This window comes from Paroedura picta, chromosome 4, assembly GCF_049243985.1.
Source record: "Paroedura picta isolate Pp20150507F chromosome 4, Ppicta_v3.0, whole genome shotgun sequence".
Lineage (NCBI taxonomy): Eukaryota > Metazoa > Chordata > Lepidosauria > Squamata > Gekkonidae > Paroedura > Paroedura picta.
In genome coordinates, this window is record NC_135372.1 from 2,028,270 (window position 1) to 2,052,319 (window position 24,050).

The 24,050-nt window shown below is 52.4% G+C and overlaps 1 protein-coding gene across 11 annotated transcripts in view; it reads right to left on the minus strand.

The window, feature by feature from the left end:
• The window catches only part of EPS15L1 (epidermal growth factor receptor pathway substrate 15 like 1), a 51,393-nt gene that overhangs the window by 5,425 nt on the left and 21,918 nt on the right, over positions 1-24,050 (minus strand). For 4 of the 11 annotated variants that reach the window (XR_013229886.1, XM_077331476.1, XM_077331475.1 and 1 more), the window contains exons 8-24: positions 23,370-23,429; positions 22,859-23,095; positions 22,422-22,579; positions 22,060-22,216; positions 21,574-21,636; positions 20,968-21,053; positions 19,826-19,898; positions 16,879-17,040; positions 16,248-16,445; positions 14,209-14,373; positions 13,348-13,474; positions 13,211-13,261; positions 12,670-12,809; positions 12,426-12,486; positions 10,147-10,229; positions 8,897-9,029; positions 3,923-4,128 (exon numbers count right to left, since the gene is read on the minus strand). Coding sequence is in view for 10 of the 11 variants with exons in the window: in XM_077331476.1 (XP_077187591.1) it covers positions 3,923-4,128; positions 8,897-9,029; positions 10,147-10,229; positions 12,426-12,486; positions 12,670-12,809; positions 13,211-13,261; positions 13,348-13,474; positions 14,209-14,373; positions 16,248-16,445; positions 16,879-17,040; positions 19,826-19,898; positions 20,968-21,053; positions 21,574-21,636; positions 22,060-22,216; positions 22,422-22,579; positions 22,859-23,095; positions 23,370-23,429 (2,160 nt within the window). In the remaining variant the exon portion in view is untranslated. The remainder of the gene's footprint in view (positions 1-3,922; positions 4,129-8,896; positions 9,030-10,146; positions 10,230-12,425; positions 12,487-12,669; positions 12,810-13,210; positions 13,262-13,347; positions 13,475-14,208; positions 14,374-16,247; positions 16,446-16,878; positions 17,041-19,825; positions 19,899-20,967; positions 21,054-21,573; positions 21,637-22,059; positions 22,217-22,421; positions 22,580-22,858; positions 23,096-23,369; positions 23,430-24,050) is intronic. The other 7 variants (XM_077331479.1, XM_077331480.1, XM_077331483.1 and 4 more) reach the window with 5 other exon arrangements.

Genomic DNA, 24,050 nt, shown 5'->3' on the forward strand with positions numbered 1-24,050 from the left:
AACAGACCAAGCTCCCCCAGCCTTTCTTCATATGTCTTGGTCTCCAAACCCCTCCCCATCTTTGTTGCCCTCCTCTGGACACGCTCCAGTTTGTCAACATCCCTCTTCAACTGGGGTGCCCAAAACTGAACCCAGGACTCCCAAGTGAGGCCGAGCCAGAGCAGAGTAAAGCGGTACCATCACCTCCCGTGATCTGGACATGATATTCCGTTTGATACAGCCCAAAATCCCATTTGCCTTCTTAGCCACTGAGTCACACTGCTGACTCACGTTCAATGTATGGTCTACCAAGACTCCTAGATCCTTTTTGCACATGCTGCTGCCAAGACAAGTCTCCCCCACCTTATACTGGTCTATTTGGTTTTTCCTACCTAAATGCAGAACTTTACATTTGTCCCTATTGAACTTCATTTTATTCAGTCTAGCCCACTTCTCGAGCCTATCAAGGTCATCCTGTATTCTGTTGCTGTCTTCAGTTGTGTTTGCTACCCCTCCCAGTTTAGTATTGTCTGCAAGAATAGAAGGTAATGCCCAGGTACAGGGAGAGAAACAGACAAATTGGTAGAATGTATTCTCTTCCTTGTGGGACAGGAAGACCTGAACAACCCCTGGACATAAAGAAGCTCTCTCTTCTACAATTTCTGACCAAGGAGTCACATGCCAGACAAGCCCAAGCTTTGGCCGAGAGACTCCTCTTGTCCAGGCAGCAGCGAGGGACAATGAGATTTTCATGAGAACAAAGGTCATGAACTTCAACCACTGCAACCTCAAACACAGCTAGTTGTCCTAATTAAACCTTGGTTAAAATATGTTCTGAGTGCAGGGAAAGGTGCCTTTTCACCTTTTCTTTGTACCCTTGTTCAGCCTGAACAGAACATGTGTCCTTTTAATTCATTTATTAAACTTCCTTATTGTCTGAAGCTCCAGGCCTAATCTCTGGAAATTATGTCAGTGGTAGTACAGGCTATCTATGGCATTCCTGAGCAGAGACTTGGGGCAAACTTTTTCCGACCATTCAGGGGCCAACCGGAACAAGGCTTGTGAGTTTGTTTCTTCACAACACAGAGGTCTGTTCTTAAAAGCTGGGTAGTTGGCTGGCAAAATTGTCCAATGGGTTGTTTCGCATCTAAGGATCCAAGGGACCAAGCCCTATGAAGATGGGTTGAAGGAGATGTCATAGTCCCATTGTAGAGGAAGAGCGGCATAGAAGAGCCAACTCTTCTTCTTTCTCGTTGCCTTCTGTGGAGGACCCAGATCAGGAAGGGATCTTGTACTGCGCACAGCAGTCCATCCACTCCATGGAAGCCATGGGCAGTCCCTGGTGAGTAGGGCTTGTGAAGGTTTGCAATCACACCAGCACAATGTTTTGCCTTTTATTTCACTAAAAATGGAAGGGAGTCTTGCAGTACCTTGAAGACTCATAGATTTGTTGTGGCAAAAGCCTTTGTGGCCTGCTGCCCATTTCTGCTTTCTCCGCTGGACAAAACATATCTGTCTCCAGACAGAAGGAAAAACTGACAGAAATTTAACACCTAAAATGTTGTGTTTCAGAAATCAAAAGGAGAACAATTCAATTTCCCAGGACAGATTGCTCCAGCTCTGGAAATAAGTATTCTTGACCAAAGAAAGTTCAGAGGAACACCACTATGTGAAATGGCCGAGTTAGAAATTATCTGTCCAATTGACAGTTTTTATGTAGGTCTGCCCCGGGACCACCATTTCCCCACACTTGGCTGAGATTCCCTCAGGATAATAAAACTAGGAAAACTAGGTTCTTCCTGCGGCCGGCTCCTGCTGCTGCTGCTGCTGCTGCTGCTGTGACGGGATGTGTGGTTGTGCTTCAATTTGAGCTCTCCCAAAGGCTGTTGCAGCTCTCACACACCTGCCGCTGGTTCACAAATGCTTACGCCACAGTAAATCTCATAAATCTCATAGGTTTCTGCCGCACCAGGTGAGAAATTCCCTCTAGAATTCCTCACTGGTGTTTCTTTCAGGTTCAGCAGTCTGGAAGCCACCTTTAAGCACCTCCTGCTAATGTGTGTCATGCCCAGGCCCAGCCCCTGAAAAGGATTCTGCAGCACCCCCCTGGGTCCCCTGCTGGGCTTGCTCTCGCATGTAGGATATTCTGTTCTACGTGCTCCGTGATGCTTCGACAGAAGGCCCTTGGTCCTCCCCACCTCCGAATAACTGAAGGGGGCCAGCATATGTGACCCCTGCCGCCAAGCCCTTGAACCCAATCCTAGGTTATTCTAAGGCAGGGGTAGTCCAACTGCGGCCCTCCGGATGTCCAAGGACTGCATTCGCTGGCAGGGGCTCCTGGGAATTGTAGTCCATGGTCATCTGGAGGGCTGCAGTTGGACTACCCCTATTCTAAGGGTTCCAAGCCCCTTCCAGCCTCTTAGACAACACTGCCGACATCTGGAACCAGCACGCTAAAGTCAGACGGTTTATCAAACCTGACGGCCTTGCTCAGCTTGTGCCGATAGCCCTGACCGGCCAGGGGCCTGCCGCCAGGGGCTCCCCGCAATGAGCCAGGGACCAGTGGCAGCCAAGGGAGGCCCCGCTCCGCCACCATTTGTCCTCCCACTACTGGGCTCTGAGAAGCCTGAGACCCCCTCCGGCCCTCGGAAGGAGCCTTCCTCCAACTTACAAGGCTCTTCTGCAGTTTGTGAGCCAAGTGGCAGGAAACACACCTGAGAGCTGAGCTCAGGAAACAGGCCGCCAATTCTGGAGGCTTGCTTGGGAGCTCTGAGGCCCACCCTCCTTTCCTAAATGAAATGTTGCACTAACGTCTACTTGAACGGCATTCCCTTGAGAGCAAGCCCTCCCAGGATCCAATCTGAAGCTACCCGACAGGGTCGTCTTTTCTTCTGTTTGAAACCAAAGCAAGCCTGAAGTTGCTCAACTGAAAGGCCATTTGACCCGCCTGCAAAACCCGCCCTTTAACTCGTTTGTGCAACCAGAAAGGACCCGTCGGAACATTGTTAAGATGCCCTATGCTGGGGTGGCCAAGCTGTGGCTCCCCAAATGTCCATGGACTACACTGACCATGAGCCCCGACACCAAGTCCATCTGGGCCACTCTTGGCAACTGCCTCTCCCAAGCAGGCGCTCCTCACAAAACCAGCGTCTAGTGCAGGAGCAGACAAACTGGCTCTCCAGATGTCCACTGACTACAATTCCCACGAACCCCCTGACAGCATGTAAGGTCATGGGAATTGTAGTCCACGGACATCTGGGAAGCCAGCCCTGCACGAGTGGGCAGCCACGTCGACCTGCAAGATTTGAGTCCAGTAGCAAGGGAGAGACCAGCAAGATGTGGGCGGTATGAGCTTTGGAGAGGCAACATTTTCTGCTATCTGAGCTTTGACTCTTGACAGCTTGTTGGTCCTTAAGGTGCTGCTGAACTCAAATGTAACTCCCCCCAAAACCAACGACCGGAGGGCTGCCTCCAGCTGAGCCTGGCAGGATTTGAACCGTGGACCTTGCATGTACAAAGCTCCTGCGCCACGGAGCCAAACAGCCTCTGGCTTGTGAGCGGGAACATTAGCAGGAGGGGCAGAACTGTGGCTCTCCCACCACCACCCTCAGTGCGACAGCCCTGCTCAAAGCTCAGTCCCGCACGAAGGGGCCCAGAGACCCTGAGGCACACATGGCAGGAATGCTGGAAGCAAGCAGACGCACCTCTCCGGCAAGCAGCATCCCACCCAGAGCTCTTTTATTGGCAAGTCAGTCTGTGGCATACAGATGCGTCCAGCACTCGCTAGTGGGAAAGGCAAGCAGGCATCCCCGGGGACCAAGAAGGGGGGGGGGGAAGAGGGCCGGGGAAACAGAAACACCCCACCAAAGGCCCAGCCAGGGGGCCACCAGGAGCAGGGACAGGGACAGGGGCTGAGGGCTCAGAGAGAAGGAGTTTAACTTACAGAGCTGAAGTCAGCAAACCCCAGGGAAGAGTCTTTAGGAGGTTTACTTGCAGAGGAAGGAGCAAACGGGTCCTTTCCACTAAATAGCTCCCCAAACCCCTTTTTACTCTGAAACGGGTCACTGCTGTCAAACCCAAACGGCTGGAATGGATCAGGGGGCTTGGCAAAATCGGAAGACCCAAGTTGACTTACAGGAGTACTTTTACCTGGAAAGGTTGAGAGAAAAAGGAGGAGGGGGGAGGGGGGGAAAAGAAAGAAAGGGAGTTACTGACCACAGGAAAAAGGGGAAAAAAAGAACTAACCCTCCCCAGGAAGGTAAAATGTCCACTGCTTGCTTCTAGGCCCAGATGCCCCCCACCCCCCACCGGCTCTCCTGGGCGGGCTTACGAGGGTCCTTGGGCAGAGTCGAGCTGAACACAGACTTTGTGCCCGCCCCTCAAACCCAGTGCCACAGCCACGCTATTACCCAAGCCTGAGCTAAACTCTTCTCCGCCAGCCCTGGGCCTGTGGCTAGGGGGACTCGGTGAAGACGACTGGGCTGAGGGGAGGCCTGGAGCCTGCAGCCGGGAACAGCGCCAGCAGAGTGGCTGGCCATCGTCTGCTCCTCGATTTGGGGAAACAGGCTCTCCCCCCCTCCCACCCCGAAAGCAAAACAGAGCCCTCATGTGAAACCACCGCAGTTTCAGCAGTTGCCCAAGCAGTTCACACAAACCGCACGGAGGCTCACTTCAGCAAAGGAAGGCAAACAGCACGCTTCCTCCCCCCCCCCCCCCCCAGCAATCTCTGCCAGGCTGCAAAGACATCGGCCCCACTCAGCTCTGCGGCAGGGGAGATCGGCTGCCTGGGAGCGGGGGAAGGGCCGGGGGGGGGGGTCACCTGGGGATTATCCCCACACTTCTTTTTGGGGAGGGCAGGGGAGGATGGGAGAGTACAGCAGTGAGTCCTGGTTTACCATACCACACGGTCTCTGCGGCACAGCCGTGCCAATCCGGGCCTCAGGAGGCCTCCCCTCTCCGTAGGGTGCCTCTCAGCCACTTCCCCTTCCTGCAAAGAGCACAGGAGGCCTTCCTCGGTCCTGCCCCGGGTGATGCTGAGGACTGGGCCAAGACCCTCTGCGGGCAATGCACAGGCTTCTCCTGCACCCCTCTCCTGAGCCAGGCCCCCGAGCTCAGCATCCCTGCCCCAGACGAGATCCCTCCTGGCTGAGCCCCCCTGCAGAACAGCACCTCCCCGGTTGCAGCATAACAGGCCAGGTTGCCCAAAGTGCACCTCCTCTTATTGTGGGGGCCCCAGAGGGCCTCGGGCTCCTTCTCTCACACAGCAGGCTCTCATTTCCCCCCCCCCCTCCCCTCCCCTCCCCGCCACCCTCAGCCCTCTCAACTGAGGGAGCCGCTTGGCACATGGGGAGGATGCCAGCTGCGCCCAGGGAGAAAACGAGAAGGGGCTGCAGGAAAGGCTTTTGAGGATCTTTCCCTAAACCTCTTGGGGGGCAGGGGGGGTCCTACCAAGGAAAAGGGAGCTCATACTTGGCAGATGCAACTCTCTGCCTCCACTAGTCAGAAACTCCTTTTGGCTAGGGCCACTTCCCAGCATGCCTCTGTCTTTCCCGGCTCTATCATAGAAACGTTTCTGTTTGTCCTGCACAGCGAGGCCAGCCACCCCCCACCCCGAGGGGGCTGAGACTGTGGCTGTGTGGGGAACACCCGACATGTGGAGAGGGAAACCGCCAGTGCCATCCGGGTCAGCACAACTCGACAAGGAAAGAGAAGCCGGCAGGCTGATCCCGAAAGATGCCCCCTCCCTCACACTGCCTGGCACGAGACGTCTCTGCGGCCACGGGTTCTGGCTGCCAGGACTCAGAACTGGCTCAGGCAGCCCAGTCAAGAGCTTCCTGAAGCACCTCTTTGACTGGCCACGCCGATCCATTCTTGTGTCCCTGTGTAGTGGGGGGGCCTCTCCCTGGAAACGGAAGCCCGGCTTCCCTGCCGAAGGTGAGAGAGGCGGAATTCTGAGGCTGCCCAGGGTTTCTCTCTCCCACCATTTCAAGCCTGAAACAAACCCACAAAAGGCATCCCCCCCCCTCCCTCCCTCCCTCCCTCCCTCCCTCCCTCCCTCCCTCCCTCCCTCCCTCCCTCCCTCCTTTTGGTTTTTAGTTTAGTGAGCCTGAGAAAGTGTCCTGACCACCAGCTAGGCCTAAAATAATGGTACCATTTTACTGCCCCCTAAATTTTGCCGAGTGAAACGATACGGCTTTGGTGTGGTCACCTAATTAGACTCTTGTTATTTTTACACACTACAGAAAATGGCAGCATTTCAGCCCTGGGGGGGGGGGAACCAAGGCCCCCCCCAAAAAACCCACAGAAGCATTAGGAGATGCCAGCTTACACAAGAAGAGCAGCCAGCGAGAAGCAGGATCAGGGCCGCAATGCTCAGCATCTCCTTGAGGAGTAGCTCCACTCAGAGGGGGAAACGTGGCTGCAACCCCCTCTGGAAGGGCACAGCCCTGATGCTCACGCAGGCACACGCCGGCCTCCTGTCCTCTCAGCGCTTTTGTCACTGTCCCTTGCCACAAGCGCATCATTTCTGCCTGCTGCAGAATGCTGCTGAGGGAAGCAATAGAGGTGGCTTCAGCCAGAAGTGTGAGGAGATGCGGGCCGCAGAACAAAACGGTCCCTGTTTCATGCACAATTGGCAGGGGAAGGGAAGCCCCCCAGGCACGGCAGGCTGCCATGGCAGTCACACAGACACCCTGAACTCATCCCTTGTTGGCCCTCCCTCCTCCTCCAATGGTGATCCTCCAAGACCTGGGAGGGCTTCTCCTCCGTGGATCCCTGGAGAGAGGAAACCCTTTCCAGGCTCTCCTGCTGCCAGAGGACTCTAGGGGCTACAGGGAGCCTCTTTCCACATGCCCCCTGCTCTGGCATGCACCAGTGAGGGATGCCCGGGGTGGGTGTCTTTGTGCCTCAGATCCACTTCTCAGGGCTCCCCCTGTGGCATCACGCCTGCACCTCAGAGGCACGGTGCTCAGCAGCATGGAGAACATGTCCCAGCGTAGCCTTCCAGAGGCAGAACTGAGCCTGGGAAGCAGCGGGAGCCTGCCTCAAACACCCGTGGCATTTGGCGTGGATGGGAGAGAAAAGGGGGGAGAAACTGCCTGTGCGGCTTAGGGAGCCTTCTGTTGCAGGCGGCGGCAGGGGACGGCCAACCTCCAGGCTCACGGGGTCCCTGGCCTCTGGCACAGAACCCGAGGCTGAAGGTCACCCGCTGGTTAGTGGCAAAGGTTTTGCCTCGATATCGCTCGAGAGCAGCGCTGGTCTAACCGCAGCGCGAAGGGTGCTGAGAGGAAGTGGCTCCTCAGGGTGGAGCTGGTGCAGCTGGTCCCACGGTCGCAGCACCCAAGGAGGCTGAACTGACTTACAATCACTGACGCCCACACAGAAGAGACTTCCTGCGCTTCAAAAAAAAATCTGTTTCTCTCTTTGAGGCCGCAACACAGTTTACCTAGAAACTAGTATGTGGTGAGCTCTGACAGATTTCTATCAGCAAACAACAAACCGGCAATCCCAGGAGCCAGGTGGCACTTCCAAGAGAGCTCACTTGAACTGTCGGGGTTGCAGCAGAGGCCAAACACAACTAGGACAACCCCCCCCCCCAAGCCAAACCCTGGCCCCCAAACTCTGCACAGATCCCGGCTCAGGGTCAGACCCCTCCCTGCCTCCCTCTGCATCTTCCCCCACTGGGTCTGAATTTCAGCAACAGGACGCTATCAACCGCTCTGAAGACGCTCTGAACCCCCCCCCCCACAGTCTCCTTTTCAAATCACAAAACAAAGAGTTTCCGGGGGGGGGGGGGGCGCTATCTGATGCCTTTCATGTCAAAGGACTGCAGTGAGAAAGCAATCTGGGCTGCTGCCCCGGAGTCCCCGGGTGGGGTGGGGTGGGGTGGGGTGGGGGCAGGCGTCAGAGAAGGCACGGTGCTCCTTCTCTCAGGGCACAACACTCCAGGCAGCAGCAGGGCTCAGGGCAGGCAAAAGGAGGTTCTCCAGACGATGCGCAATTTGACTGTGGAAACTGCTGTGCAGAGGGAGGGAGGACAGACGCGAGCTCAGATGGTGTTGAAAGAGGACGAGACACATCAGGGAGGGGGGGAAGGCCACGTCCCTCGGTGGTTCACAGTATCCCCCACGGTCAGGGGTGCCTGCTGCCGGGGTGAGATAACTGGACGGCCAGAGCAACCGGGCTGGTCCTCTGCCAGAGGGCCCTCCCCAGGGGCCCCCCGCTGCCCACCGCCAGCCTTGGGACACTGGACTCCACACCCCAACTGGGTTGGATCCAGCCAGGGTTCAAAATACACACCGCTCAACGACTCAGTTAAAAACAACAACCACTCCAAAAGGGGTTACTCTACAATTGTCAGAACCGGTGTGGACTCGGATCTGGGTTCAAATCCTCAATCTGCCATGGAAGCTTTCTGGGTGACTTTGGGCCAGTCGCATGCTCTCGTCCTAACCTACCTCACAGGGTTGTTGTGAGGACACAGCCGGGGAGACAAGACTGCTGTAAGCCTCTTTGGGTCTCCAGTGTATTAAATTACAAAAATGAAGTAATTTTTTTTTAATCGTATTTACACAAAAGGAAGACAGTTCTTAATGTAAGCAGAGGCCTTAAAAATGTTATATATACACGCACACACACACAAATACAAGAGGACTTCCTCCTTGTTTGACAACCTACCTCTGAAAAAAACTTAATCTCGCCTTTGACTAAATACTATATTCGTATCCGGAAAAAAATATAACCAAGCCACCTAGGCCAAGCTGAAGTGAGGACTCAGTGAAAGAAAGCTTGCCTCTGCCCCCAGGGTGGGAGAGCAGCCCGGAAGGCGCTGGCCATACCTTTCAAGGGTCCCCCCTTGGCCAGGGAAGTCCACCGCCCCCCGCCACAGACCCCGACAGAGAGTGCAAGGAGGGCTTACCGCTCGGCAACTGGGGCCTCGGCGGCATGTTCTTCTTTGGCGGCAGAGCAGGTGTGTCTGGCTTACTCTTAAAGGGGTCATCCGAAAAGCCACCCCCTCCAGCAGAGGAGCTGAACGGATCGGGGGCCGGAGGCTGCAAGAAAGAGCCCAGATCAGAGGCCGATTCAGGCTCTCAGCCAGAGAGACCCAGGCCGTGCTCAGTCCACAGCGATGCCCCCCTGCCCAACAAGGCCACTCTGGGCTGCGTCTGCCAATGAACCACAAGAGATGCGGTGGGCTGAGTCCAGACACGGCCGCCAAGGAGGAGGACTCCAGGAGCCAGGGCTCAGGGGCAGAGCCTCTGCTTGGCAGGCAGGCAGGAGGTCCCGGGTCCAGTCTCCGGCAGCATCTCCAGTCAAAAAAGACCAGGCAACAGGTGTTGGGAGAGACTTCGGCCTGAGAGCCTGGGAAATGCTGCCAGTCAGAGAAGACAATGGATGGATCGATGGTCCACCTCAGAGGGCAGCTTCTGTGTGTTCCATGTCACTTTGCCCCCCTCCCTGCTTTATAAAGCAGGACCTTCCTCACGTCTCACTGCTAACTGCTTGGGAAGCCTTCAGTTGTTTCAGACGTAACTTGAGGCATTGCGCTGGGATGGCCTTTCCTAGGATACACTCCCTTCTTTCCCAGCGCTACGCCTCAGGTCTCCCCTGCCTGCTCTCAGGACAGCTGCCACTGCCTGCATCACCCCTGCGACTCCTGGAGGAAGAAGGAAGCCGCCCACAGCCCCCACACGCCTGATGCTGCAGGGACAGGCGCCCACGGACGAGCGGACTGAAGGACTTAGAAGGATTTTCCCGGGGAGTGTTGCTGGCACTGCTCAGGCAGGGAGCCTGAGATGCCCACGGCAGCCCAGGCACGGCTCACGGGGGAAGCTCAGCACCAACCTGGCGTCAAAGCGACCTCCGGTTTGCAGACAGGCCCTCTGCAGGGACCAGCGGCTAGTTGTGCTCTCGTGCCCCCCCCCCCCCACCGCTCTGCCCAACGAGGCAGAAGCTTCACCGATTCAGGCAGACACTGCCGCCTAGTGGGGAAAAGCTCTCCTTGCGAGCCTCTTGTGAGTAGCCTCGGCCCGACGTGGGGCTGTGGGGTGGGCAGCCAAGTGGCCGATGAGAGGCCTATTGAGGATCTGACTGTGGTGAGGGACCTGCCTTGAGCTGGTTGTAAAAGGACAGGCTTTAAGAAGGACCAGTTATTTGGAAGAAGCTTACCTTTGACATTCTGCTAAAATCTGCAAATCCTTCACTGCTATTGAAAGCACTGCTGCCAAAGGGAGTCAATGTTCCAAAAAGATCTGAAACCAAAACATTAACAAGTCAACAACTTCCAACTCACTTCTTGCAAAGGTCTCCCCTATCAGACCCCTCCTGACGGGGCTGGGCCAGCATGCTCGGGCGAGCTAGGACCCCTAGCAGGCCATTATCTGGCCAATTTATTTAAAAAAAGGTAAGTCCCTCTAACTATCGCCCCATCAGTTTACTTTCTGTTTTAGGTAAACTCTATGCCAAATTGCTGGCTTCAAAACTTACCACCTGGGTATCCTTTAAGAAAATACATTAGATTTTAAAAAGGGAACCCCATGTTAGATCATTGTGCTATATTATCATTTTCCAACCAAGGAAAATGTCCCCAAGGGGTGGAAAATTGTGGCATCCGTAGATCTAAAGATGGCCTTTGATTCCATCCCCAGAGACAAACTGTGGGACAAACTAGCAGAACTCTAGATTGATCCCAGTCTTTTACTTCTCTTAAGAAATAAGAAATTTGCATCTAGATAATAACTGTCAGGACAAATTAACATCGGGCAATTTAACTGAGAAAATCCCCCATTAACATTGGGGTAAAACAGGGGTGCATTCTAGCTCCCCAATTGTTTATTTTTTGCACGATCTCCCCGGTTTTCTGAAGTCCACAAGTGGGTATCCCCCCATTTTGGGGAAAAGACCAACTCCTCTACATTTATTTGCTCACAACACTGTCATCTTGCCCAGAGTGCATGTAGGTCTCCAACTGTGGTTTTATGGTCTATTGCCACAACAATCAGCTGGAAATAAACGTTGAGAAAACTAACATCTTAGTTTTTGCAAAAACCCACTATAAATATTCATGGAAGATTGATGGGCACAGTATTGAGCAAGGGTCCCATTTCAAATGCCTTGGTCTTAACTTCTCCTTTAACGGCAAATGGGTACACCGTAGGAAGCAGATAGCCAAAACCATGAAAACATCCCTAACTCTCCTCACTAAATTCTACCATCAGAAAGAGAATAAAAATATTTCAGCTGCATTAAAAATGTATTCTATGAAATTCACCCTGCAAATTTTGTATGGCATTCTAACCTGGACCCTGGACCTTAATGAACGGGAGTCTCTGCAGTCCATGTTTTTAAGAACCTTCCTCGAGGTACCCAAAAGGGTTGCAAATCAAACCACCCGGACTGAATTAGGTCAACAACATCTGGCTTTGAAAACCTGGCTACTGACCTTCAAATATTGGCTGAGAATTCATTACTCAGCCTACTCTGGTAGCCTCTTATGTGACCGATTGTGCGACCCATATATTTTCAAGGCAATTTAATGTAGGCTTGAGGATATCGAAATGCAAACCCTATCTTCCATCCCATGTAATACCTGTTCCCCCCAATTCTGGGGCATTTCACCTAACTACAAACTCCTACCTGCTTATCTTTATCAGTTGGATTCCTATTTGGGTAGGAGGACCTTGCTTCTTGCCAGAGTCAACTTCTGAGAGCCAGTTTGGAGTGTGGACTTCTAATCTGGCATGCCGGGTTCGATTCTGCACTCTCCCACATGCAGCCAGCTGGGCGACCTTGGGCTCGCCACAGCACTGATAAAGCTGTTCTGACCGGGCCAAGATATCAGGGCTCTCTCAGCCTCACCCACCTCACAGGGTTGTGTTGTGGGGAGAGGAAAGGGAAGGCGACTGTAAGCCACTTTGAGACTCCTTCGGTTAGAGAAAAGCGTCATCTAAGAACGAACTCTTCTTCTTTTTCTTCCTCCATTCCCTCAAGCATGTCCTGGGGAAGATTTCATCAGATTCCTGCCTTCAAAAGACTCTGTCTACATGGCTGCAAAGTCCCGGACAAACTACCACATATTGCTTTGGAGTGTCCAGTCTTCTCCCCCCAACGAGCCTTAATCCAGTCATATTTGATGGATTTAAGCCAATTCTAAATCCCTTATCATCAAATTAATGCTTTCAGAAAAGGATCCCATTAAACTTGGCAGGGTAGCCAAGTATACTCCAAAGTATACTTTGGAAGTATACTCCAAATAAATAACTAGTGTGGGAGTGTAGTCTTGTCTAATTCATTCTGTTTCCTTGGACTGTGATTGTGTATGCCAATAAAGGTTGTCTGAGTCCTGTGAAAATGACCCACGTGGAAGGAAAGAAAACCCCAGGGTAAATTTGCAATGACTCAGCAATGACCCAGCGAAAATGTCCGGTCAAGACAGCCTTTGTTCCTACCTGGTCCTTTCAAAGGGAGACTTGATGTCATGAATGGATCGGAGTTCTCGAAGCCGTGAGGCTGAAGCATGAGAGCAGAACAGAAAGATCAGGCATGTTCAGGGAACCGCGCACTTGGCTTCTCCCAGCACGAGGAGAAGGAGCTGTTCAGTTCCCATTCCCGCTACAGAGCTCCTTCACACACCCTTGCGGACAAAGCCCAAGTCCTCACCCACCACCCAAGCGACTGGCCCCGGATCCTTACTTTATTAGAGGACAAGGTGGGATTTTTTGAGAATGGGTCAGAGACAAACGGATCACTTTTCTCAGGCTTTTTAAAGAAATCCTCTGGCACAGAAGTCTGGAATGGGTCACTTTCTTTAAACGGATCTCCTCCAAACGGATCTGGAAGAAGAGGTAGAGCACACAAATTAACAGCAAAGCGCGCAAAGGGGGTGGAGGTTTGTCCCCTTGCTGGCCTATCAAGCAGACAGTGACAACCAGCGGATCCGCCTGAAGGGGAACATCAACTGAGACATGGCTGGCTACCCCCCCCCCTGCAAGCTCCCTCCCGGCCGTCAGACACCCCCTTTGCTGCTGCCATAGCAAGTCCTACAAGAAAGCCGCAACAAGGAATTCCAGGACTGTCGCCTGCGTAGACTGAGTAGACATAGCCCCTGGTCCTATTTTACCCATCCTCTTGGGGGAGGGGGGGGAGGTTGCAGGCGATTCCCTCTTATGGTCTCCTCCCTCTCCGATTCTCAGCAAGGGAAAAAAGGTCAAGGCCCTGCAGAAGAGGGGCTTACCGGCTGCCACAGCTGGCTGCTCTGCAAAGGGGTCATTCTGGAAAGGGTCACCTGGGGGAAGCAGAGAGAGAAGGGGCAGCTGGTGCTGAAGAAGCTCCCCATTTCTGGTTGGTTCATCCCATCCAGGTGATACTTACTACCTTTGAAGGGGTCGGCTCCTTTAAAGGGATCTGCCCGGAACGGGTCTTCGGCCTGGAAGGGGTCCGCGGGCAGCTCCTGTGCATTACTGCTGAACAGCAGGGCCTTGTTCTTGAAGGGATCGTTCTGCCACCGGACACAGAAACATGAGGCAATTGGATGCTTAGAGGGTTGCCAAATATTGCTCACAGTAGTGTGTTTTTACTGGGGCCTTACAGGATGGTGATGCTTAAGTGTTATTATGGCTACGTGCCCACAAAAGCTTCTACCCAGAAGAAAACCTTGGTGGCCTTAAAAGAGACTCAAAAGTCATCCTGCTGCATCCCACCAACTCACCTGAATGCATCATTATGGCTACATGTTACTTTAAAAATGTAATATATTACAATGCCACGCTTATTTCATTGGCTGCATACACTGTGGAGGAGGATACGCTATTACTCAGAATGGGCTCTTGAGCTAATGCACTAAAAGCAGACAGCAGACAGGCCAGGTGCCTGGCAAGCAGCATCTCCCCCTCCCCCTTCAGCATTAGGACTTCCAGTCCAAGCCAGGGGCTGTGCAGAGGAGCTCCCATGTCTGAATTCAGCACAGCCTTCAGATTTGTTGTTCAGATGGGATCAGATTTACTTCCCATGCCGATCCCCATCAACATACCTGGGAGAATATGCCTACAACACAGTCTGAAGAGCCCCTTAGCCGGCACAAAGCCCGGGGTGGAACGGCCCCTCACAATGCAGCAGCCGAGAGAGCCAGGCAGCCCCCAACTCAGAAGCTGCCTCTGCTGGAAACCTTCTAGGTGGCTTTCAGGGAGGCCTTCCCTCCTGGCTTCAAGCGCCCTGGATTCATGGCACCCTTACCAAGGTTCCAAAGCTGCCCCTCTCCTTCTGTGAGTTTCCCTCGTTCAGGTCAGCCAGGTTGGTCATGCTGCCGCTGTGGACACCGTTCAGAGCTTCTTCATACTGACCGAGGCGTCGACTGCCTTCCTGGTGGTTCTCTTGCAAACGAGAAAGCTTGCTTCTAGCCTGCAATAAGGACACGGCACAAGTGGCCACAGCCAGCCTCCAGACTTCCACAAGTGGCCCATGACCTTCTGACCACATTCCCATGGGCAGCCTGCGCTGGGGAAGGAGCCCTTCGAGGCCAGCGCACAACATGGCACTCCCTGTTCCAGCACTTGGGCTACCCTAAGAACATTCTCACCCACACCCCGGAGAACTTGGTCAGCTCCAGAAGCCGCAAGGAGACACAGTTCCTTCAAATAACCAGGGGCTGCTTTTTAATAATGTTAAACAATTCATCAAGAGAGGAGATGGGTGGGGCTAGTTATTCAGAACGGGCAAGAACTAGCTCTGGAATGAGTCTATTTATTTACAATTTGACTTGTAGGATTGCCCCCCGCCCCGGGCCAGTCATCTTGGGGCTGGGTACATCATATTTTAATAGGGTAAACAGTTACCCAACACAGGGTAAAACAATGAAACCGCCATGAAACAGAACAGTAGAATAAAACAGCAGAATCACCACTGCATCCTCACTACCCACATTCTTTCTTGTATGCCATGGGATAGATGTTACAAGGAACAGAGTGTGTGTGTGTGTGTGTGTGTGTGTGTGTGTGTGTGTTCCTGGCAGCCCAGCCTCAGCCAGATGCCTGGTGGAAGAGCTCCATCTTGCAACAGTTTCCGCCTCAAACTCCAAACCTCCTTCCCCACTCAAAATCAACTTGAAACGCCTGCTGATCCAGACTGCCACAGCTCAGCTACTAATGGAAGCTTGTTGGAGCATATGTCCCCCTGCCCCCCCTCCCCAGCTTTGCAGGTGCCCCATTGACAGGATAGTCTTATTGGGCTCTGGTTAGGGTACTGGCTGCCCCCCCCCCCCCCGCAGCCCTTCACAGCCTTGGACCCTCTGATCTGCAGGGCTGCTCTGTCCCTGGGCTCCACCACAACCATGTTGCTTGAGTCAGTAGGAAGGAGCTTCAGCAGTTGCCAACTTGCAAGTGGGCAAAGTTGAAGCCCACCTGCATGCACGGCTTTCTCCCTTGTGACCCCCACCTTCTGGAATGGCCTGTCCGGAGAGGTCAGGAAAGCTCCCCCTCTCCTGGCCTCCTTCAACCGATACAACGCTGAATTCTTCATGAGGGTTTTTCTGCACAGGTAACAAGGTTGCACGATACTAAACGGCTTCACGAATTCGCTTGGATAAATGACTGGGACCGGTGGGCTATACTGCTGTGGACAGCTTATTACACTCAAGTTCTTATTGTGTAATTTTTGTACCGCTTAATGTGTCATGTGAATTTTTATGCTGTGCTTCTGTTTCTTTCTGGTGGTTACAGAGTTCTAATATTCTAATGCACCAGTTAATAAAGGTCCCATTTCAGAAGGACGCGTAAAGCCAGAATGACAAACCACAAGCAGCTACAAAGAGAGGCTAGGTACCGACCGGGAAAGAGGTGAGCCACCTGGTGTTTCAGACCATAGACTAGGGGGTGGCCAAACTGTGGCTCTCCAGATGTCTATGGACTACAATTCCCATGGGCCCCTGCCAGCATGTGGTACCAAAGTGGAGGGCTCAGGGTAATTGTAGTCCACGGACATCTGGAGAGCCAAAAAAGGCCAACCATCCAGTCAGGCTGGAATTCTCCCAGGCAGCAATCAATCCACCCACAAAGGAAGGTAATCCGCACGCACCACGGAACAGGGATGGGAATCCAGCTTGTGGGGACTTCTGCCCCCACAGTCTTGGCTGCTTTGGGTGCAGCAGCCCAAGCCTTCTCCCGCCTTCTCCTAGGAAGAACAGCAATGTTTGTCTTTCGGCCCCACGGGGGTTTGTCTCTTGAGAAATGGCTTACGCAGAAATGAGCTTGAGGCAGAGAAGAGGAGCTGCCCCTTACCTGACTGATCTCTTCCTGAGTGGACTGGAGAGACTTGATGATGGTCTCCAGCTGGACCTTCCCAGCCTGGATGCTCTGCTCGAGCTGCGCCTCTTCTTGCTGCAGCCGATTCAGCTCCCCTTTGGCCCTGCTGATGTCATCCTCCTGGGACTTCAGGTCCGACTCCTGGGACTGAATCTGCATTTTTAATGATGAAATCTGAAACAAGAAGCAGCAGTGCAACACTGTTCAGAGGGGGGGAGGAAATGCTCACAGAAGCTACCAAAGACTTAAGAAGCATTTCCTGATTTTGCAAGCTGGCCACATGCCCACATCCTCCAGGAAGTGCAAAACCACCTTCCAAAGGTTCCTTCTTCACGTGGGAAACTCACAAGCCGGGCAAGGAGAAAGGCACCTACTGTGGAATCCCCCCCCCCCCCCCGTGCGCTCTGACACCTGGAGAAGTACGGCCTCCGGCTGGGAGGAGTCATCCTCAGGGGAGCTGGCCTAACATCACATGGTGTTGGGCAGAAGCTGAAGTCCCTTGGGAGAGCCCAGCAGAGCAGGGGTTGGCCCTCCAGCACAAGTGCCCAGCAGGCGAGACTCCCTCTTTGTCTCTCCCCGCCCCCACAGCTCCTGCCCCTTTCCTCACCACCTGCGTCTCTTCCTGGCACTTCTGCCTCACATCACTCAGCATATCCTTCAGCTTGGTCTTCTGCTGGTCCATTTCTTCGAGGCGATCCTGCGCATCCTGTTTCTGAGCTTCCAGTTCTTGCAAGCTGCTGGTTTCACGGTCTAACTCATTTTGCAAATCCTGAGGAGTCAGAATGTGGTTAGCCCGCTGTAGGATGATGCCACAGGAAAGATTCTCGGGGGCAAGGACCACCAGCCAGAATGCCAACTTCCACCAGACAATCCACAGAGCAGTTGTCAGACACTGCACAGGGGTGTCCAAAGGGGAGAAGGAGCCGCCCTGAGAAAAAGAAGATGCTGGCTCCTCCTTCCTCTAGGACACCATAGTGCATCAAAGAGGGTCAAGCACTCCACCAAAGAATAAATGGACACCAAATGAATAAATGGACATCAAAAATCACAGGACTGAGAAACCTGTCAGGGAACACTTCAGCCTTCCAGGACATTCAATGAGGGACCTCAAAGTAACTGTTTGATTGCAAAAGAACTTCAAGAACAGACTAGAAAGGGAGATTGCGGAAATTCAAGTTATTTCAACTTTCAAAACAATGGAATACGCAGGACTCAACAGAGACATTTGTTTCTTATCTCACTATGAATGCTAACCTTATTCAACTCTTATATCCACATTCCTTACAAACCCCCCTTCTTTTAATTTTATTTGGGACACTGTGACTGTAAGTCAGGGGTAGTCACCTGTGGTCCTCCAGATGTTCATGGACTACAAATGCTGGCAGGGGCTCATGGGAATTGTAGTCCATTGACATCTGGAAGACCACAGGTTGACTACCACTGATGTAAGTGATACGTAATGTAATTCAGAATCTAACTCTCTGGTATCAGGCCAAGATAACAAACCAGCACGGCTTGTCGCTTGTGGGGATGCTTCCATGCGTGGGATGGGTGAGCAACTAGCCTCTTTTAATTATTTCTTTTCACAACCGGGAAAATGCCTGCCATTAATTACTAGCCTTGACATTCCTATGTCTCCAATGTTTTTGTGAACTTTAACAGAACCCAAAGGACCGATTAGCTTTTCTAAGCAAAGAATTATCATCATACTGCATAATTTGGATGTTATGACACAATTTACTAATTTGCTACTAATTTCCTTTTTCCTTATATCGGTACTCCATATCTGTACTTTTCTTATATCTTGTTCCATTGTCTGCCTGAGTGCCTGAGCTTGAAAGCCTTGAATATATCTTTGTTGATTTTAAAGGTGCTGTTGGGACTCAAATTCTGTTGTGCTGCCGTGCATCGTAAGACATGAACACGGGATGGAAGAAAGGGGGTGAGCAGGCCAGCAGCACCTGGATTAGGGCTTTACAAGGGATTCGTGGTGGAGGAAAGGGCCACCCATGGCTACTGGCCCCAGTGACTCAAGGGAGCCTCCGCATTCAGGAAAGGCAAACCTCTGAATCCCACGGCCAGGAGGCAACAGCAGGGGAAGGTCTTGCCCTTCATGCCCTATTTGCTTGTTTTCCATATCAACTGGCTGGCTGCTGTGTAAGCAATATGGTGAGAAGATTTCTCATGACTGATCCTGCTTTATGATAGGAAATTTAATTGCTCTGCACTGACCAGGGCTGGTTCTGCACTTAGTCTTTTTCCCCATTGTGCATCCTGCTGAATTCATATCTATTTGAACTCAGGTCTTCCTCTATCCCCCCCCCCCCCAAAAAAAAAAGAGGAAAGTGTTCTGCACTCAATTGGGGAAGCTCAGAGCTGGGGGGGGGGAGACAAGCACAGCAGGAGTCTCTTTCTTTTCTTGAATGTGGAGGGGGGGGGGAGAGGATTGGAGACAGCAGAGGAGGGGGAATATATCCAAGAGGCAAATCTCTGCTGAGAGAAGTTAGGGCTTCTGGAGTGATCACTTTAAGGGAAGCCTTGCAACTGGGAATCAGGAAGACTTTGAACTGACGCCCTGTCCTATCAGGGAAGGCTGCTTTGTTACAGTGTTGGAGGCACGAGGCAGAGTTAATGCACAAAAAGCAGAGAGCTGCACACTCCTGATGCCGGGTTTTCAAATAGTGAGGCTTCTATCCACTTCTGGATATTGCGGGGGGAAAGGCATGGCCACCACGAATCAATCATGGATGTGGCAGAGGGAAAATTTAAAGCACCCAAAATCAAAATGCAAATCGAATAAATGTAGACGGGAGGGGTTCATTCGAACTGGGACTGGATAAAAAGCCCCGTGCAGACTACACCCAGGACAGTTTTCCTGTTCAACAAAGCCCAGACATTTCCCAAGCCTGCTTTTTTTAGCTGCCTTTGTCACTCAGAAAATCAGAGTCCAGTAGCACCTTTAAGACCAACAAAGATTTATTCAAGGCGTGAGCTTTCGAGTGCAAGCACTCTTCCTCAGACTATGATCATGTAAGAAGATCATGAGTCTGAGGAAGAGTGCTTGCACTCGAAAGCTCACTCACACCCTGAATAAATCTTCGTTAGTCTTAAAGGTGCTACTGGACTCTGATTTTATTGTGCTACTTCAGACCAACAAAGCTACTCATTTGAATTTGTCACTCAGAAACATCCACTTTCAAAGAGAGTAGAAGTGGCAAAACCAGGATTTCAGCCAGGAACCAGGCAAAGAGACTCAAAGGGCACCGACACAGACTTAAGGCTTGGGTCACAGAAGCAAAACCCTAAAGGGCTGCTCTACTCCACTGGCAACGGATGGAGAGACCTCCCAGTCCAAATTCCAGCTGTGAACTCGTCAACAAGCCATTCTCCTCTCTGCATCCGTCTGCAAAACAGCCCTATAAGGTGGGTGCACCTGTGAGAGAGAGTAACTGCCCCAATGGCACCCAGGGAGCTTCAGAGGCAGCGTGGGACTTGAACCTGGACCTCTTACAATCACATTAGCCGCTATGTCACAACCGTCAGGGCGCCTCTACCTGGACTTCAGCTGTCTTCTGACGGATTGCTTCCTCCCTCTCTCGGATGTCCTGCTCTAGAGAATATTTCTCTCTGTAAGAGGAAAATGTGATGACTCCATCAGATGAAGCATTCTTTCCAATACAGGTAACCAAGAAGGTTGGGATGAAGAAAAAGAAAGCAAAACATAACTATGCACGTAGGATCATTTAATAATTCAATCAGAAGAGCTGGAATATCATTTCAAAACAACACAACTATGGGTCTGCATACAAAGAAAAGTCCATTGACACAAGTACATCTTGTCTCCATACGCAAGAATCTCTATGCCAAACATGTCTCAACACCTGAAACCTTCCTCAGTGGCATCAGTCAAGATAAGCTCTCCATTAATTTAACAAAAACAGACAGAAATCTGATCATACACAGAATGGACCTCATTTACACTCAAATTTTCACCTGCGGGGTCAGTGGCATCCCATTTTCCTGTGATACAACATGAGCAACTCATCAAAATGCAAAGTATTTCCTTTGCCCATGGATCTTCCTAGGCCCAATCCAAAATGCTCAAAGCTCCAACAGAGCGCTTGGAGGCAACTGGAAAAGAACAAGCCTTTCTTTCCAAAACGGTACAGCCACGGTCCAAGAAGTTGTACTGTTGTTTCTGGTGCATTTGAAATCCGAATGCTTTTAAAGCTTGCATATTCTGGAAATGTGCTCCATGGAAGAACATCTGCATGGCATGTTGAAGGTCCCAGGTTCAATTAAAAGGTAATGAGAAAGGCCCCCTCCAAGGCAGGGGTAGTCAACCTGTAGTCCTCCAGATGTCCATGGACTACAATTCCCATGAGCCCCTGCCAGCAAAGTAGCAAATCAAGCTTGCCCAAACCAAGAGCAGTCAGAGATCAGATCCCTCTTGTGTAAGGGGTAACTTTGGAAGTGAGTCTGAAGTCCCTAGTTAAGAATAAAGTGTGTACTGTGCTGTATAGATATCTTTTTAATGACAGCACAGCATGAAGCTCTCTGCAAAGGAACAGTACCAGGATGACCAACCTCACAAAGGTGAGAACAAAGGTGAGGATGGACGTTAGAACTGCTCTATAAACAAATGGCACAAACAGGTGGCTTTTGTCAGCCAAGGCTGCCCTGAGACACCACTAACCTCTGCAGCTGGGCAACCTCCTGGCTGATATCATCCAGCTCTTTCACCCCAGTGAATTCCCCGGATCCGATGGAACTTGAGCTGTCCTGTAAAGAAAACCAGCACAACCTCCTGAGGCACAGTCGGCCAGCCAGAAGCCTCCCCAGTCTCACAAAATCAGCTTGTTTCCAAGCTCCGGATTGGCACTTGCAGGACATTCCCCTCTCCAGATCTACCCAGGAGTCCCGACATTCCAACTGGTGGCAAACGGCATTAGCACCCATGGCCTATCCCATGTGCAAAAGGAACTGCACACATGCTTCTCATGTAACACTCAGGGGAAGCCGGCAAGTGATGCTTAACGGCCAAGGGGAGACTTCCATGCCTCAGAAGAGCAGCAAAAGAGCAAAACCCTAAAGCGATGCTCAGATAAAGCCAGAGAGAAGGACGCAAGCACAAAACGGGCATTCTGGAGCCAAAAGATGCCTACTACTGGCCCCTGGGGAGAGCTAAGAGGCCTGGTTGCAACTCGTAGCTGCCCTGGATGCAGAGGCAAAAAGACATGCGGCAGAAAGCTGGGGTGGTGTGCGGTGGAGGCTGCAATCCTTAGGCACTGCAGGTACTCACACGACGCACGTCTGCGAGTGTGGAGATCTCCGGTCCTACAGAAGCCAAGTAGCCTGAGAGAGTCTGGAGGGGAAAGCACAGGTGCAGCAGCTCAGGCACTGCAGAGAAAGGGCCCAGGAAAGCAGCCAGGCGAGGTGGAGCAACAGACAGGCCCAAGAGGGAATGGAAGCATCCGCCTGGCCAGGCACTTCCACATGCCTGGCCCCTCAACCCCTGGGTCTGGCCACAGATCTCGAGCAGGGGCCTAGCGGTCCTTTGGACAGAAGGACTGTTGGGCCAGGGAGGCAGAAGAGGTCAGGGCGGACATCCACGTCCCGTGTTGCTTGCTGGGCACACTGGCCTCCTGTTTCTAATGTTCACCAGAGTCACTGGAGGACAAATCTTTCAGGGTCAATACAGTGAAAGCAGCATTCTTTAAACTATCAAGTGCCAGAAGGACAAGAATCCAGAGGGTTACAAGGCAGCATTAGCAGAGAAGCAGCTCACCTGGATGGGAGTGGTCCTTTCTGAGGGAGGAATCATCTCTGGGAGCAACACCTGTGGAGGATCGAGGCCTTTACTGACCTTCTGCTGGATGAGGAACATGGCGAGGGCAAACTGGTCTTTATTGAGCTTCCCCATCTGCCTTGTGTCGGCCAAGGCCCTGTCAGAAAATTGGTGTTACCACACTGCACCTCTGAGCCCAAATTTACTCTACAGAAAGCAGAAAAGCATTTGATCAGAAGGTTTCAGAGGGGCACCCCCACCCCTGGCCCAACCTCTGGAACAGCAAGAGTTTATTTTGCACCCAGCGCTGCCCAACAGAATCACGCCTGCTGACGGGGAGAGATGGGGCAGTAGGTTTTTACCAGATGTGTGCCAAGAGCTTCTGGGAAAGGCCGGAGTGCATGAAGGTGTCCTTCACTTCCTGACCACTCACAAACCCATCCAGGTCCAGGTCCGTTTTCAAGAAAATCTCGTCGTAGCGGGCCTTGTCGGTCGCAGGAACCACCCAGATGGCCGGGGCCTGGAACAACCACCACATTTGAGCCAAAGCCAGCATTACACTGAGAGGGGGAAGCAGGTGGACTCCCTCCTGCCCAGCTCCCCTGAGAGGCCTGCTGGCCTAGACTTCTGCCAACAAAATTCCTGAACTGCACAGAAGACGGTGGGACCAGAGCCCAGGGGCTGTTTGCAGCACCATCCCCATTCAAAGGAGCTCTCGGGCAAAAGCACCAAGTCCCCAGAGGGGCCTAAGAGCAGCTGCCGGGTTAGGAAGAATGCCCCGGGCAGGGCCTACACCTACCTGAGCTTGTTTGAGGCTGTGTTTGGGCGACAGGCTGCCCGTGCTGTTCAGGCTGCTGACGCTGCCGTGGGAGGGGGTGGAGCGCAGGCTGTCTTTGGGGGGAGGGCTAGCAGGAAGCACAGGGACCGCTCCAGGGAAGGCAGGCGTCTTCTTTCGCTTGGAAGGCGGGACGAGAGATGGGGGCAACACTGAGGGGACGGGCTCCTTCTCAAGAGCGCGATACACCAGGTGCATTGCCTGCAAGGCCCAGAGGGAAAAGACATCTGCAGAGGGCAGCAAGGACGGGAACAGGCAACAAGGCGGCACCAAGGAGGAGCGGGTCAGGAGGAGAGAAGGCAGAGCAGCAGGAGACAGAGGCCTGGGAAACGTTAAATCCACTGAGGGAGCTGGGGGGGGGGGGTGTCGTATCCATGGGCCCTCCTGCATGGTTGGGACACGGGCAGATCCCACCACCCCACAGTCCCTGGAGAGTCCCCTGAGTCCCATGGGGAGCCCCCCCCCGAAAACCTACCACAGCAAATTCATCTTTGTCAAGATGACCGTCTTTGTCGATATCACTGAGATCCCACACCTGGCAGGATGAAGACACAAAAAGAGGAAGAGGAATTCAGAGGACCGCTAAGGCATCTAATACGTTTCATTCATAAAGGTGTGCTCTCAGGAACAATTCAGGTCGATCACCATATTGGTCTACGGTCAGCACAAAAAAGTCTAAGGGCTCAAACCAAGTTTTACTCAAGGTGTAAGTTTTGTGTACACGTATCTGAAGAAGTTAACAAAAGTTATAGCTTGAATAAAGTTTTGTTAATCTTACAGGTGTCTCTGGACTATAACTTGACTCTCAAGCAAGGTGCTAAGTTTGAACTACAGAGACCCCCCCTCCCCCCCTCCAAGTCTGTGAGATGTGCCAGATTTCCTGCCCAGCCATGTCTTAACTTTGTTCTGGCCACTGCAGCAGCAGCACAGGGGGTCTGCAGCCCACTGCTCCAGAACCAAATGTCGCTCCACTGGGGAAACAGGGGTGCCTGTAACTGTTGTTCATCAAGGGGTCTTCTGTGCAGTCAAACCTGGGATCTGTGTCTTCGCAGAGCCTGCCACAGAGAAGGAGCTCGCAAGCTATATGTATAAAAATTCTGGACGCTCCCAAGAGTGCTTACCCCGCCCCTCATGGGGGGTGACTTTCCCACCCAAG